This window comes from Ambystoma mexicanum, chromosome 10, assembly GCF_040938575.1.
Source record: "Ambystoma mexicanum isolate Mex_15411 chromosome 10, UKY_AmexF1_1, whole genome shotgun sequence".
In the NCBI taxonomy this organism is placed as follows: Eukaryota; Metazoa; Chordata; class Amphibia; order Caudata; family Ambystomatidae; genus Ambystoma; species Ambystoma mexicanum.
The window spans coordinates 1,371,317,253-1,371,333,115 of record NC_090932.1 but is presented as its reverse complement, the minus strand read 5'-3'; the positions used below and the strand labels follow the sequence as shown (position 1 = coordinate 1,371,333,115).

At 43.8% G+C, this 15,863-nt stretch overlaps 1 protein-coding gene across 2 annotated transcripts in view; it reads left to right on the top strand.

Annotated features, from left to right (window-relative positions):
* CRYBB2 (crystallin beta B2) overlaps nucleotides 1–15,863 on the top strand; it is a 47,174-nt gene that overhangs the window by 27,172 nt on the left and 4,139 nt on the right. For both annotated transcript variants that reach the window (XM_069620403.1, XM_069620402.1), the window contains exons 4-5: nucleotides 8,918–9,050; nucleotides 13,979–14,121. In XM_069620403.1, coding sequence (XP_069476504.1) covers nucleotides 8,918–9,050; nucleotides 13,979–14,121 — 276 coding nt within the window. The remainder of the gene's footprint in view (nucleotides 1–8,917; nucleotides 9,051–13,978; nucleotides 14,122–15,863) is intronic.

The following is a 15,863-nucleotide window of genomic DNA, read 5'->3' as shown; positions in this document are numbered from 1 at the left end:
ATAATGCTGTGGTAGTTGTACACATTTCATTGCCACACACACCGGTACCTCCATCATTTTTACCACTGCTGCCCCAGTCCTCCTTATACCATCCCTTTGGTCGATAGTTGATGACCCATCAATGAACAGGAGCTCACCTCCCTCTAGTGCGTTTTCTTCAATCTTTCTAGTACATGAGTACATTTCAGTTATTTGCGTACAATCGTGGGCATAATCTCCTTCCTCAAGTACTTCTGCTAGGAACCTTGCAGGGTTGACCGTGCTACATCTAACAATTGATAGTTCAGCTCTGGATAAGATGATCTCATAACCTGATGCCCTTTGCGTGGTTAGGGTGGATTTAGGTTTATTCAATATTGCAAATAGTGCATGTTCCACAAACAGTGTAGTTGGGCACCCCATGGTGATTGCTGATGCTTTTTCTACCGCAAAAGCAGCTGCGGCGAGACCTTGTTCGCAAGGGAAATGACCTAACATCACAGGATCTAAGTGGCTGCTGTAAAATGCTACTGGTTTGTAGCCCATGCTTGTTTTTTGAGCCAACACTGCTTTCATTACTGCTGAGTCGCAATGTGAAAATATAAAGAATTGTCGCTCATAGTCTGGGGTTGCCAGTACCGGAGCAGTTGATATCGCATCTTTCAGTTCATCAAAAGCCTCTTTCATTTCCATTGTCCACCCCAACTTTTTCTCCCCTTTATTAGCTTCCTTTAACGCCTCAAGCAGGGGTCCTATGTATGAGCTGTAATCAAATACCCCTGCTCTACAGTAGTTGCACAGACCCAGGAACTGCTGTAGTTCCCTCACTGTTTGTGGTATTGGCGTTTTTGAAATGGCCTGTGCCCTTTGTGGTGCAATCTTTCTTCCATATTGGGATATGAGCTGACCAATGTAAAGTACCTGTTCCTGACAGTACTGTAACTTTTCCATGTCTACCTTGTAACCTTTTTCAGCCAATATTGTCAGCCAATATTGTCAGCATCTTTAATGAGTCCTCTCTGCATGTTCTTTCGTTTGTACTGCAAATTATTATGTCGTCGACATATTGCAACACTGTGCTTTCCACTTCAATGTTACCCAAATCCATCTGTATTACTCTGTTGAATATTGAGGGTGATTCGCAGTACCCTTGTGGCAATCTGGTGTGTTTCCACTTTGTGTTTCTGTAAGTGAAGCTTGTCAGATCTTGTGAGTCTGGGTGCAATGGTATTGAGAAAAAAGCATTTTTAAGGTCGATCACTGTAAATCGTGATGCTTCTGCTGGAATGCCACACAATATTGTGGCCGGGTTTGCGGCTATGGGGTATTCTGCTTCTACTATGTTGTTCAAGGGCCTGAGCTCCTGTATGAAGCGCCAAGACCCCCCTCTAGCCTTGCGCACTGGGTATACAGCCGTGTTACATGGTGATTCTGAGGGGACCAATATGCCATTATCTATAAGGGCCGTTATGGTTTCATATATGCCCTCATCTGCCTCTTTTGATAGTGGGTACTGTTTCACTCTGGGGAGTATTGCACCTTTTTTCAATTTTATCCTTACTCCCCCTATACTTTTTATGCACCCCACGTCATAGGGGCTAGTAGTCCATAATGATGTGGGTACTTTTGTCATATCCTCCTTAAAGAAGGGAACTGGGGTGGATGTGGGTGCCTCAAGTGCCATTGCCATTTTCTGTGCCACTTGTTTGTACGCCACTCTTAGCCATATTTCCACACTCATCATAAACACCATTTCACCTTCCTCCTTTTCTTCTGAGAACAGCTCCTCATCTGACACCTGGGTGAGTCTATCACTGCCCTCCATGCTCTTCCTTCTCTGTCTTGGGCATGTACAGCAATGTAATCAGCTGTTGCTATAATGCTCTCAATGTCCACTGGAATCACCTTTCCTTCTTGTTCATTGACTGGTGTTTCTGGTCTGAACAAATAGGCTGCTGGCCTCCTCCAGATCTTTCCCTCTATCCCTGGCATCCATGCAAATGCCATGTCTGTCCCGTACTGGAAGAGTTCGCCATCTACTGGCTCAGCCCTAATCGCTGTCTGTCCGCAGTATGCTTGCATAATCTGTCGTGCTGTGAGCATGTTAATTCCTGGAGTAGAGCAAATTATGCCGTCCTCCGTAAAGAGATCATCATATTCAACCTGTTCATGATGTCTCTCCCCAGTATATTTACTGGTGAGGCACTATAATATAAAAGTGGGACTGACATGTCATAATCTCCTATAGATAAGGGAATGTTATCAGTAAAAGGAACCAACCCTCTAGCCCCAGAGAATCCTTGGGTGTTCATGGCTTCGCCCGACATCTTAAATTTACCTTCCCTTATGCAAGACCGGGTCGCCCCGGTGTCAACAAGGAATGATAATTTTTTGTCACCTATCGTTACCTCTATGCGTGGTTCCTCCGCACTATTAGGTGTTACCGACAGGATGGGACACACCAAGGCCGTCTGTGGGCTGTCCTATTGAGGGTACAACGATTGACCATTTCCTGTGTAAGGGTTGTGTCCCAGGACCGTCACCCTACCCAGTTGTGTTTGTTGTGCTTGGGGTTGTTGTGTTATCGCTACCTGTTGTTGTGGCAGTGAATATGTCTGTGGCTGTTGTTGTGTTATTAGTTGTTGCTGTTCATTTCCCTGTTGCAACGTCTGCTGTTGCTGTATGCCCTGCTGTTCCTGTGTGGGCCTTGGTTGTCCCTGTTCGCTCCATGATGGTGTACCTGGTCTTACTCTACACGTGCGTGACATGTGCCCTACTAATCCACAACTCCAACACACCGGTGGTTCCCTACTCTGCCATGGAAAGCTTCCTGTGTTGTCCTGGTATACTGGTTGCCCGGTGGGGTAGGAATTTCTAAGTCCTCCCACCTGCTGTTGTGTGTTATATCCGTATCCTCTCCCTCTCATAATTCCTCCTCTTCTCCTGTTGTAATTATAATACCCAGCTCCTGGCATTGAGTATCCTCCTCCCATGTTGGTCGTGTATGGTTGGAGTGGCGGCACCTGTTGTGTTATTGTCTGTGAGGGTGGTATTTGGGAGGGATCTTGTGCAGCCACTACTTGTGTGGGGCTTTGGGTCATTGTTGTAGGTGCAGTTATCAGTGCCCCTTCCATTGTGTATTTAGTACGTTTTCCTGTCCTCTTCCTTTTGTTTCATTTTTCCTTGCCATGCCCTACAATGATGCACTATTGTCAGTTGTATTTCTGGCCATGCTTTTGCTTCCATTCCCACTACTTTCTTCAGTTGTTTCTGAACTCCTTCTGGGAGCCCTTGTACTAGTATATGATAAAATATTGCGGGTGTTTTGTCCCATTGTTCTCTAGTTTCCATGCGCCACTTCTCTTGGATTTCCTGGATATAATCAACAGGATCTTCGTTCTCACGCATCTTGCGTGAGGTAATTGCTCCTATGTCTGATGTGTCTGGGTACTGTACCCTCAATGCCTGCCATAGTGCATGTCTGCAGTTTGCGAATGGTGCCCCATCATGCAATGTGTTTGCTATTGTTACCCCAGGGAATCCCGCTCTCTTCCAAATGTCATCCGCTGCATCCCCTAATATCGATATTAGAAGGCCCTTTACATCTCCCACTGCCAGTTTCTGTCCTGCGGTGTGTTTTTCCATTTCATATATCCATTTACCCGCACCTCCACTTAATGATGGGAGCCTGCACTTTATTCACTCTTTGTCTGTATGCTTCCAAGGGAAGTACTGTGGTCTAACTCCTCCCCTCTCCAGAAGTGGCATTAAGTTGTGTCTCGTTTTACCCCTTGGGTTCCATAAAATCAAGTCCTCACACCCCTCCTCTTCTTCCCTCTCTCCTACATCGTCAATTTCGTCCGTATTTCCCCTGCTCGTAACTCTTTCTTCTCCATCTTTTCCCCTTCTTCCATCATTTCCTGTATTTAATGTGGGCGTGTGTATTCGTCCTTCCTGCCTGCGTCTAGGGAGGTCTCTAAGCCGACATGCATAGGGTGTCAGTTCGTTTGTGAAGGGCGCAAGTTTTATTGTACGTAATGAGCGTGAGGTGGTTGAGCATGTAGGGTGGGATGGGAGAGGGTGTGATGGTGACGGTGTGGTTTCATGTGTCTGTCTTTCCGCTATTCCTTGCTCTTCCTCCTCACTTCTCTCCAGTTCATCCTTTCTCCTACAGATCCATGGTGAGTCTGTATTGGTCCGGGTGGTGTATAGTTTATCTAGGCTTTCCCTTTCACTGTTTCTTCCTTCCTTCTCCATTCCTTCTTCTTCCTCACTACAAAAGTCATTCATAAACGGCACCCCCCACTCTGTCTTTTTCCCCTTGATTGTTACTGTTTTTAAGTCTATTAGGTCCGGTTCTCCCTTTTCTCCTTTATCAACTGCTCCCCTTTGCGCTGATGTTGTTGCTACTTCTGTGTCTCTATATACATCACCCCTAACCTCACTCTCCCTTCTCCTATCTTCTCTTTCCCCTTCATTTCTCTCCTCCATCTCTCTACCAATTTCCTCCCTTTTCCTTTTTAATTCCTCCATTACTTCACTACTCATCTTTTCCAATATCCTTTCATCCTCTTTCTTCCTTTCCCCTCTCACCCTCTCCCTTTCTAATATACTCTCTATCACCCTCCCTTCTTGGTATTTCTTAGTCGTTTCTGATAGTAATCTCTTCTTCCACATTGCCATTTCTTTTTCTTTCTCTTCTTCTTCCCTTTTCCTCTCTCGTAGCACTGCTCTTGATACCCTTTCTGCTGCTGCTTTTACCCTGTCAGCTTCTTTCCTTTGCTCCTCAGTTCGTTCCCTTATTTTTTCCAATTTGTTCTTACCTTCTTTCCTTTCCCTCGCTCTCTCTCTTTCCTCCCTCTCGAGCTGTTTGATCAGTTCATTCTGCTCATCCCTTAACTCTGCTAGTCGTTCCCCCAAAATCTCTTCCTTTTGACGTAACAGCTCTTCCCCTGTCATTCCACTCTCCCTAGTATTATCCTCATCTATTTTCCTTACTACCTCCTTCTCTTCTCCTGTTAATGAACCTCGTAATTTTAATAATATCTGCGCGGCTACCCACTCATCATGTCCTATTTCCACAGTTTGTTCTTCTCCAGTCCTCCCCTCCCCTGCTGGCATCTTCTTATGAGCCACATATGGTGGCGGGCTGTATGCCGGGTTTGAGTACCCCTCAGCCGCCCTTAACTGTCCTCTTTCTATTTCTCCTAATTCTCTTAAAGGGTACAACCCCCCTCCCTCTGTTTTCACTACCTTTGCTAGGGGTATATCGTTGCTCTGTTCCTTTTTTATTTCATTTTCTTTTGAGTTATTATTCTTTTCTCCTCCCTCTTGTCCGTTCCCCGTGTTCTTTGGGTCTTCACTCCCCTTTTTCCCATTCTCTCCTTCCTCCTTAATCTCTTTTTCTTCCGGTATTTCCCCCACAGTGAACATTCCATTGGTCCTGGTCGGGACCCCTGGAACATCCTCCATAAGTTAAACACCTCCACGTGGTTTGTCAACTTCTTCCCTTTGTATGTATTATGCAAATGGTTTAATAGTGAATGATGGGTATATGGATCGAAGCTACCATTAGGTGGCCATGGTGTTATCATTTTGTTGTCCGTCCCCTGTGTCCATTCTATGCTATACTTGATCAGTTTCTCCCTATGGGGTGACAGTGTTGTACATATGTGTTGTAGTGGGGTAGTGAGGGTGTTCCCCCACCCTCCCGATCCTGTCCCGTGTGACATAGTAGCGCTCCACTTGTTACCCTTCCCCTATTTGGTAGCGGTTATCTCACTAGCAGTTTACAATATACAGCCTTATATCTTTACCTGGCCCCGTAAGTTTGGGGACTTGCGATAGTCCGCTAAGGAAAATTATTAAAATATAGTATTTACATTTGTATATTTTCTTCCTTTACACAACACCCTTACGGCCCCCTGCGGCCGAGGCGCACGCAGCCCCCTGCGGCTGCGTACCCCTTGTGACGTTCTTATACAGTCGTCCTATTTTCACTTGCTCCTCCTCCTTCTTCTACACTTGCCGTGGCCGGCGTTCTCCGTGCGCCGCCACGTCCCCCGTTTCGCCTTTCCTTGATCAACTCATTACCGTTTATCTCCGTTTCCACTCCCTTACCACAGTTCTCTTCCCCACCACTCTCAGAAAGAAAGATGCCTTGTGCTCGGGATATCCTATGAAAGCCCTACTGGTGACGTCACCGATCTCTTCGAACTACTGGTAAGTTCTTCATATATTCTTTAAGTCCAAAATACACTTGCAATCTACCTCCGTTAATCCTCACAGCTGTCTTCCTGTCACTCCTGGAACAAGGTAATCAATAATATAATCGGACTGCGCACGCTGCGTCGCCTCGTGTGTGATACGCCCCTCGACAGGAGGGCTTAACCAGCCAATTATCTTCCGTATTGGGCAACTAACTAGCTACCGTCTACAGGGAAACGTCATCTACCTATCGAGTTTCTTGTTCGAACAATAGGGATCCTCATCTACTCATTGATCAATAAATGCCAAATCGTAGGAAACCACACACACACACACCCTTACACGTAGTCGCGACCTAGGCCAATCAGTGTTTATGAGCGGCCGCACGTGATGTTTTCGTGCTCCACCTCCCTTTCTCGCGTAACGTAGCCGACTGCTCTCGCACTCGTTCGGCTACCATTCATTTCATTACCTACACTAAATTGTCAAACCTTCGCCGCGCACCTGTGCAAAACCTCCCACCTCCCGTATTTAATTCCTCCCCCCTCCCTCACAATTTCACATTGCTTGTTGTGCGTGGCATGCTCACCAAGTTCTCTTGATGCGGGGCCGCTCGACTGCGTGCACCCCTCCAAGCGGCTCGCCACCTCCCCTCCTCTGGACCACATCTGGACACTCGTCAACCGCGGGCGGGATACTTCTCAACCGGCTCCCGAAGGCCAATATCCGGATTGCGCTGTCCGGTCTTCTCGCAGTTCCGCGATGGTCCTGTAGTCATCAGAAGGGGGCAACGGCAGAGGGGGCCGTGCCGCCGGGCCTCCTCGCAACGGGAGTACCTGGAAAAAAGTAAAAAATAAAAAAGCAGATCTTAAACAGATCTCAGCAGTGCCTCCAACTTGTCGGGGGGAAATTCTGCCGGGGTCGGCCGGGCCGTCCGCAGACCTCCGGGCAGGGAGGCCCCAACTCCTCCCGTATATCCCAAAAGAGATAGAGTATGAGACACACGCAAGAAGCAAGGTGACTCTGCTGTTTATTAGACAAAACGGCAGGGATGGGTCAAGGATCGTACGCGTCCGTCCTGACACACACACAATCGTGGGGCTCGCAGGCCCTTTTTACCTTAGTGTGACGCGCTACTTGTGTCACCTCAGAAAGTTTAGCAAAAAACCTATTTCCACTCTGGATTGGTTACTCGAGTGGTAGGGTTAGTATAGCATACATATAGAGAACGATGTTAGTGGTTGAGGGTTAGTCAGGTGATATACTTGGGCTGTCCCTTCAATTTGATACATGAAAATTGTTACATGAAGACCTCTGAGGATTGGTCAATGTTAATGGCGTCAGTGATAAGAGCCCCATGTTCTGATTGGTCCGCTCGCGAGCCCCCCAGTCTGAGACTATCGCTGTTCTCAGCTCGCGGTGCACCTGTCATTTGCAACAATGTTTTACTATGGGTAGGTGTAAACAATGTGAGGATTTATTCATATGTTGGGAGGTCGACTACTCCCACTGCTGCAGATGTCCAATGAGTCTTTTAATTGTATCTGCCTGTGTCTTGAAACGTGGGATTCAGGTGTCTCCTTCCTCCTGGGCTTGGCATCCTGTCAGGTTTGGCTTTGTCACGTGAGGTGGGACCGTGTTTGAGGCAAAATTTAGCACAATTAATATTGTTTTTCCCACTGTGTGCCTGGTTTATCTTGCAGGTGCGACCTTGGCGTTGGCTTGCGGCGTGCGAGATTGCAACATCGTGCCCTTGGCGGGTTGCTTTCGCCGGGCTCATTCTGCAGGGTCAGCAACCAAGCTCTTGCTCATTCAATGTTCATGGAAGCTTTTGCTTGCGGCCTACTTGGGCCTGGTGCATAGGTGGAACCGTTTGATGCAGAGCGCTTTAGGTTACAGTATCATATTGCTCTATCCTCAGTATCGTGTCTCCGTTATATTCTTCATTATGGTACATGGTTCTTAGAAGAAGCGTGAGCAAGCCTTTTTAGATAAGTTCATTATGCGTCTTGCGTTTCTGCATTTTGAGAGCCTATGTGGAAAATAATAAAGATGCACGTCCGTGGGTATGTCTGTCGCCTACGTCATAGCACTGAGTATATTCTTCGTGTGGATTGGTGTGGGAGTGTCCGGTGTGCATGTTTGCACAGGTGTGCTAACCGTTGGCTAGGTCGTCATGGCATCTCTAACGACGTGTTGATTTAGTGCTGGATGGTTCAGTCGAGTCCATCCATGCCGCAGGTGTCGGCATGTGCAGGGCAGGCTGGTGGGCACATCCGTATGTTCCTGTACCAGGGTATTTGGTCATCTGGTAGATGGGCAAACTCCTCTCGTGGCGGGTGTCTGGGCCGTGATCCTCTAGGCCAAGCGCGAGAGGGGAAGGGCGGGAGCCTGTTCTTCCATTCTCCCACTTCAATAGGCTTTTATGCATATTGTTAAATAACCTTTAGAATTCCCCTTGTTTATGTTTGTTAAATAACCTCTAGAATTCCCCTTGTTTATGTTTAGCTGGGCAAATATATCCAATGTCCACCAGCCCCAAATTACCAACTGGAAATGGTTAAAAACATATGCAAGTGGTCATCTTGAATTTCCACCAGAGGCTCACAGATTTCCACCGAACACTGATTAGCACTGTCGAGGTCGAAAAAACATTTGCCGCTTCTTTGATGGAGACAGTTCTCAGATTTTCAAAACATGTTCATTGACCTTCATTTCTGTCTCTTCGCAGTTGGGTAGGATATGAACAACCGAACTGCAAAGGGGAGCAGTTTGTGTTTGAGAAGGGAGAGTACCCTCGCTGGGATTCCTGGACCAACAGCAGACGAAGCGACAGTATATCCTCTCTCAGACCCATCAAAGTGGTAAGTAATTTCATGGGCGTGGGTTAAAATAGTACACTCTGGCTCCTGGGATCTTCAAATTTCGACAGTATATAATTCAGTTTTCTGAAGTTAAAACCTTTGAAAAAAACACCCCTTTTCTGCCCTCAGAATCTCGAGCCACAGTAGTGGAGGCATCTATTTTAGGACCCACAGACTATTGTAATGGTATTTACTTAGGCCAACCAGGATTTTTAATTCAGCGATTGCAGCCACTTCAAAATACTGTATCTTGGCTGGCTCTGGGAGCTAATCGTCTCTCTCAATCTCAGCATCTTCGTCAGCAGCTTCATTGGCTACTGGTGAGCAGTCGCATCAAATTTAAGATCTTCTGTATTGCTCACTGTCCAATTCATCAATCCGGTGCAGAGTAGCTCAGGCTAACCTAACCCCATATGTACCATTTAGGGTTCTTCGGTCGGCTTCTCAGACACTTCTGATAGTCCCAAAATTCTGCAGAATATGGGCAGGAGGCCGAGCTTTCTCGACTCTTCCACCTGCCATGTGGAACTCCCTCCCGGTTCATTTACCGGAGGTGAGTGACCATCTGGGCTTTTGGAAAGCTCTGCAAATCTACCTTCTTGAAATATTTATTTTTCATTTTTTAGTCTGCTTATCTATATAGGTTCTATCCCACTTGCGGGTTCTTAGATGCCTCCGGGTCATAGCCAGTGCTTTACAAGTCCTGTTACATTACATTACATCTCTGGTGGACATTTCAGTTGATCATGTATTATGGTTTCTATTGGAACCATCTACTTGCATGTGTGTATTTTGTTAATTGGTAATTTAATGGACCCCAGGGGACCAACCCGGCTTTTAACTCCCGCTGTCCAATTGAACATGTGTGACAGTGCCGTTACAGGCTGTCCCACCTCTGAGGTGTGCTATATCTTCATTAGTACCCACAAATTCAAAATGTGGGTGCTAAAACCTTTTCACTGCAAAACTTGAACAATTTTTTTATTTATGAACATACTACACTTAAAAAATAACAATAAAAAAACAAGGAAATACACTTACCTAAGGCATCAGCATTGCCGTGGGTCTTGGCTGTAGTCCCTTTTCAGTGTTCAATAACAAAATGGAAAAAGGGCTACAGTCGAGAGTGCCTGCTTTGCTGACGCCTGAGGGACGTTTATTTTGTTTAATATACAATGCATTCTCCTTGTTTTGGCAGCAGAGCTGCAGGTCTTGTATGGCTCTGCTCATGCATTATTTGTGTGTGCTTGACAGGAACTTTCCACTTCGAAATCTCGACGATGATTTGTAGCATTCGTGACTGTATAGAAGGTGCACATCGAAAGCCTGTGCTCTCCCAGTGTGCAGACATGTTTGTCTTTCCAAATCGTAGTTCTCTGTTTCCCGCTTTTCAGTAGTTCACTCAGCAACATGTGGCCATTTGGTGAAACATCTGTGGCACCTTCTCAATACTGAATAGGAAAGGCTCTAAGATGAGGCAAGGGCTGAAGTGGAAATTCAATAACTAATCGAGACTATGTTCAACAGCATTTCATTATGATTTGGATGCCAGTAAGACTGCTAAAAACTGTACATACTAATTAAGCTATGTTTTTATTCACATGTTCACCATTTTAGTATTGCTCATAAAGACTGGCATATGTCTGTACATAATAGTCATATTTTAACAACCAAAGTCACGTACTTTGACATTTTCATATATATATATATATATATATATATATATATATATATATATATATATATAGTGAAAAAACAATGTTAAAGGGACTTTATGGTTACGAGTAAAACTGAAACCCCCAGAAATTTGACAGTTATGGTAAGCTAAGCAACCATAACTTGTGCCACCACCGTACACTACTAACGCTAACACCCAGGACATCAAAGATGACATCACAAATGTCACTGATACATCACTGAAGACATCACATATTAAATTAATTGTGATAAGTTCCTACAGGGGGTTGCATTGACAATGTTGGTTGCAAGATGTCAGAGGTGATTAGGAAGTACTTCATGTATTAAAGAATGTATTCATCTAAACAAAATATAATATTGCAGTGTTGTTAATACAGGAACCTAATCATACATACACATAGGCAATGGCTGCAGCATGCACCCGAAAAGTACAATATTTTTAATCTGGCAATTTTGGATAGTAAAATAATGAATGGTACTTTATCAGAGTTTTGAGTAATGTTAAACATGGAATAAATAGCTAACAATTCAAGTCTTACTACACACTTGTGTTAGTACAAACAATACATATCAATATCCACAATGCATACACATCAGAGGCACATACAGGAAAACTAAAGTAAGGAAGAAAGAACCAACATCACCAGAAAATGTCAATAACATTAAAGTTCATCTTCATCTACACAAATGAATTGTGTGTTTCTTAAGGAGAAAGATTGTTTTTGTAAAAACCTAATGGTTAACACAATAAATAAAAAAAATAAAAAATAAAAAAAAAAATTGTGTGTTTGAGGCCTGCTTATTACCCTGTGTATGTGCACCATGAGCTGAAACCAAACCCTAAGGAAAGTAATTTAAGAACATACAGCAAGGTTAACGTCTAGATATATAGCACCATTTGAATTTTCATATTCTGAATGTCAGTGAACACAAACACCTGGCAGATATGTCAGTGAATAAAAATAAGTGGCCTAGATATGTGATGTCATCAGTGACATTTGTTATATCATCTTTGATGTTCTGGGTGTTTGTGTTAGCAGTGCATGGTGGTGGCGCAAGTTATGGTTGCTTATTTTACCATAAATGGCAAATTACTTTTTTTCCGGTTTTTCTTGTAACCATAACATACCTTTAACAACATTTTTGCACTGAATATAAAAAACATATAGGCACACACATATGCATATCATGCCCTGGTTATGTTTCTTGCACAACCAGCAGTAGCATCAAAACCCATAATCCATGAGGATGTCGTCACCAACTATGAATAATTTTCAATAACTGTTTGGATTTACATAGTTTAACTATAAAGGGAATCTCAGAATATCAACCTGATCGATTAGATACATTTTTCTCCTGTCTTGACAATGATAATCAATATTCACAAGCGTAAGTGATCAGATGTCCATCCACATAACTGTATGCTGCTGCACAAAGTGAGAAAAACATTCAGGGAGCAGTGTGAACCAAAGTATTCAATTCCCTTTGTTTGATCAGCAGCCTGCCTTCACAGCACATGTGAACAAGCTGGTCAGTACAAATATTAAAAGTGTTAGCAGCACGCTGCGTCAAACAGCTGGGCAAACCCAGCGCCTCTACAGTGCTAAATGCTTTTCAAGTAATCTGTTGGTAAATGAAGAAACGTCTTAAAAAATCTTCTACCTACTGAGTAACATAAATACGGTGTAGTTTCTATTTTCTTATTGGAATCTCCCAAATAGGATACACCAGTTTTCAATGTCTTGCTTCCAGTTTTTGCTGCTTAAAAACACATTTTCTTATCATACTAACCTAAACTTAACTTTATGCTAGCGGAAGTAAATTCCAAATCCGTGATTGGATTTCCTAGTCCATGTTAGCAGTGGGGTTGTGTCCAAGATGCAATTTAACACGCAGTGCTAGTAATCTGCTTGTGTTTGAGCAGAGCATATTGAAGGAACCTTGAATTACTGTTGGCCAAACCAATGTGCATTACTTTTACTGGCGGTAGGAAGCATGCTACGAGATGTGAAGGATGTTGAGTCTTGTCCTTCTGTAGACACACTTTTAACCTCAGTCACTTACCCCAATCTTTAACGTTCATGTGCTTCTGTCCTGATTGTTCTTTCTTTGTGACAAGCCAGTGATTTGGCTTCCAACACAATGCACCAATTTACAGATATGCCATGGCGCTCCAAAACCAGTAGGGTTGCAGTATACATTCTTAGTAGCATAACATGATACAGTTAGAATGTTGTGAGTGATTTATTCCATATGACCACTAAGCATCGTACAGATTTAAGGTATCCCGCCATTAATTTCAGCTGGTAACCTGAAAGCTGCCCTACTGTTTCCACTGCCTGATATCCCGCTATTACTGGGATATAACAAGCGACAGAAAGGGTAGTAAATTCCCATTCCATGGAGTCCAATAGGACTCTCCAGAGGTAATTACAGCATGTATTTGCCAGTGGAGCCTGATTTACCTCCTGCTCTTGGCTGGTGGTAAATCAGTGACCCCCACTGGTAAAGTTGTAGTGCTGGTGCGGGAATTACCCACAGTTTCTACCTGCATTTCCCTGTAAGGCATTCATCAATGAAATCAGAGGCATTTGTACAAGCAATACCACTATCCCGACATATATAGAAGGTACTGGTGATATTATTAGCATATGTAATGGACTGCAGTGTAACACATCCATGTACACTATCATGTTAATGTACTTGTATAAAGCGCTAGTCAAAACCAGAAGTACCCGAAGGTATTTGTCAAAAGATTTCTCTAACATAAAAGGATAGGATTTTTCCTGATATCTGTGGATACACAGACATCCTGGTTAGACCATGCTGCCCCAGTGAGTCTATGAGCTGTCATTATACTGGTGCCAAGGCACTGCTATGTATATTTAGGTGCACAAAAGTAACATTTTGAAAGACATGTGTATTTATTTTGCAGACAGAAAAAAATGTAAGGGGGGATAAAAAGTAACAGGTGGGGGAGAATGGAATGTTTCTCCTGTGACGCAGAGAAGATCCCTTAAAAAGGATTTATGTTTGTGCTGATAAAATGACTACAAGCACATTCACTGCCGAAATAATAACATAGAATAGCTCACCTGGTCTAGCTCACCTGGTCTTGAGCCATGGCCCTGCTCTGCACTTGTAGACAATGTTGATATTCTAATCAAGTTCTCAAGTATCCTTCATGTTCTCTGAACCTTATCTTCCAAACTGTGCACTTACTGTTTCAGGACAGCCAAGAGCATAAGATTGTGCTATACGAAAACCCCAACTTCACTGGGAAGAAAATTGAAATCATAGACGATGATGTGCCCAGTTTCCATGCCCATGGCTACCAAGAGAAAGTGTCTTCCGTACGAGTTCAAAGTGGAACGTAAGTACGCTGCACCCATAGACATGGCGGAACCTCAAATATAGACTCCCAACTAGACAGAGCATACCCTTTTTACATAGTATTTAGATGATGCATCTGGCAGGAAAGAATTTGTGCTGTGTTATGATCATATTTTGACATCTGAAACCCAGAACAGATGACTGGTGATTATTAGATACTAAGGTATTGAATAAAAAAGAGGTTGCTTTGGCTCACACTTGAATTAAACCTGCAGAGGACTATTGGGTTCACAAAGGGATTACTATGAATGATTTGACTTGCTCCTGATTTACAATTAGTAATTCAGGAGTAAATCCGAGTTACTCGTATTTGCTAATTTGTGAATTGAATAGCACTTTATTTTATTTTTTATTGTTTGCTTGTTAGGCGCTTATACAGCAAGTAAAATACAATTTCAAAGCACCCACAGGTCAAGGGGGTGGGGACAAGGGAGTGAAATACATTACATAACAAAATAATTTATAAGAGCAGTGGATGGGAAAGGAGGAAGGACAAACCTTCTTGCCTTGTGAGTATTCAGAACGTGCAAGTGCAGGGAGGAAAAGGGCATAGGGAGTAAGTGCTAGGGAGTTCAGGCTCAAGGGTGAGCTGCAGATGAAGTGCTTGGGTTGTTGAGTGCTACATGTCCAAGGGCCATGTTAGGAGAAAGTGTGTTCCTCCAGGGTGGAGGGTGTGCCAAGGCAATTGCTGTTGGGAAGACAGGAGCTGGGCTGATTGAGTGTGGGAGGTCAGGGGCCCGAGGATGCATAAGGGCCCCTGCTACCAATCACAGTAACTGTGGGATTAGCAGAGACGGGAAGGAGGATGTGAAGAGGAATGTTTTGAGGAGCTTCTGGAATTTAAGAAAGTCCTGGTCAAGGTGCAGAGGCAGGGGGAGGCTGTTCCATAGGAGGGAGCCGCTGAGGAGCGCGATTGACCACCTACCCTCTGTTTACTGGTTTAAGTCAAGGCTAAATCTGAGCTACTCTTAGTAACTTTTCTGTAAATCAGCCCCAATAGTACTTTATGCTTACCAACTTTTCAACGTTATAAAAGTATGTGTAATGTCAAGTAAAATATTAGTTAAACGTTTTCATGAAAGCTAGCCACTTTACAATAACGCTATGCAAACCATCAATAAAATCATGAACCAAGTAAAAGGATATTTCCAAAAATAATAGCAAAACACTCATGACTCAAAGCTCCCAGTCACATGCGCTGTCAAGGATTCATCAATTACCTGAAAGGAATTTCACTAGTCTAGATGTAAAGCCTTATGTGGTGTTGTGACTAATTTAAAGGTGAATAAGGCTACTGGTATCATCTGTAGCTCACTGTTTTAGACAACAATTGGGCCATCGTAAGTGTCAGCATTTACTTATGGCCGGGCAGATAGCCCAGCGAGTAGAGTGCTCGCTTTAGCATCTGTGCAGAGCCTTCTGATGCAGGTTTGAATCTCAGCAGTGCCAAACTCAAACTTTCATCCTTCCAACATCGATAGATGAGCACCAAACACAGTTGATAATAATAAGCAGCATTCAGATGCCAGAGTGTTTGTAGCGCTATATAAATGCAAATTATCATTATGATTACTTTAAAGTAAACATCGCCACCCCTTAAGATCAGGGCTGTGCATGCACCAGCCCATAGTTCAATGTATTCAATTTTGCAGGCTATCCAGAGAGAATATCTAATAGGAAAGGGTAGTTTTCTTGAAATTCTGTGAAGGTTATATGCATTCT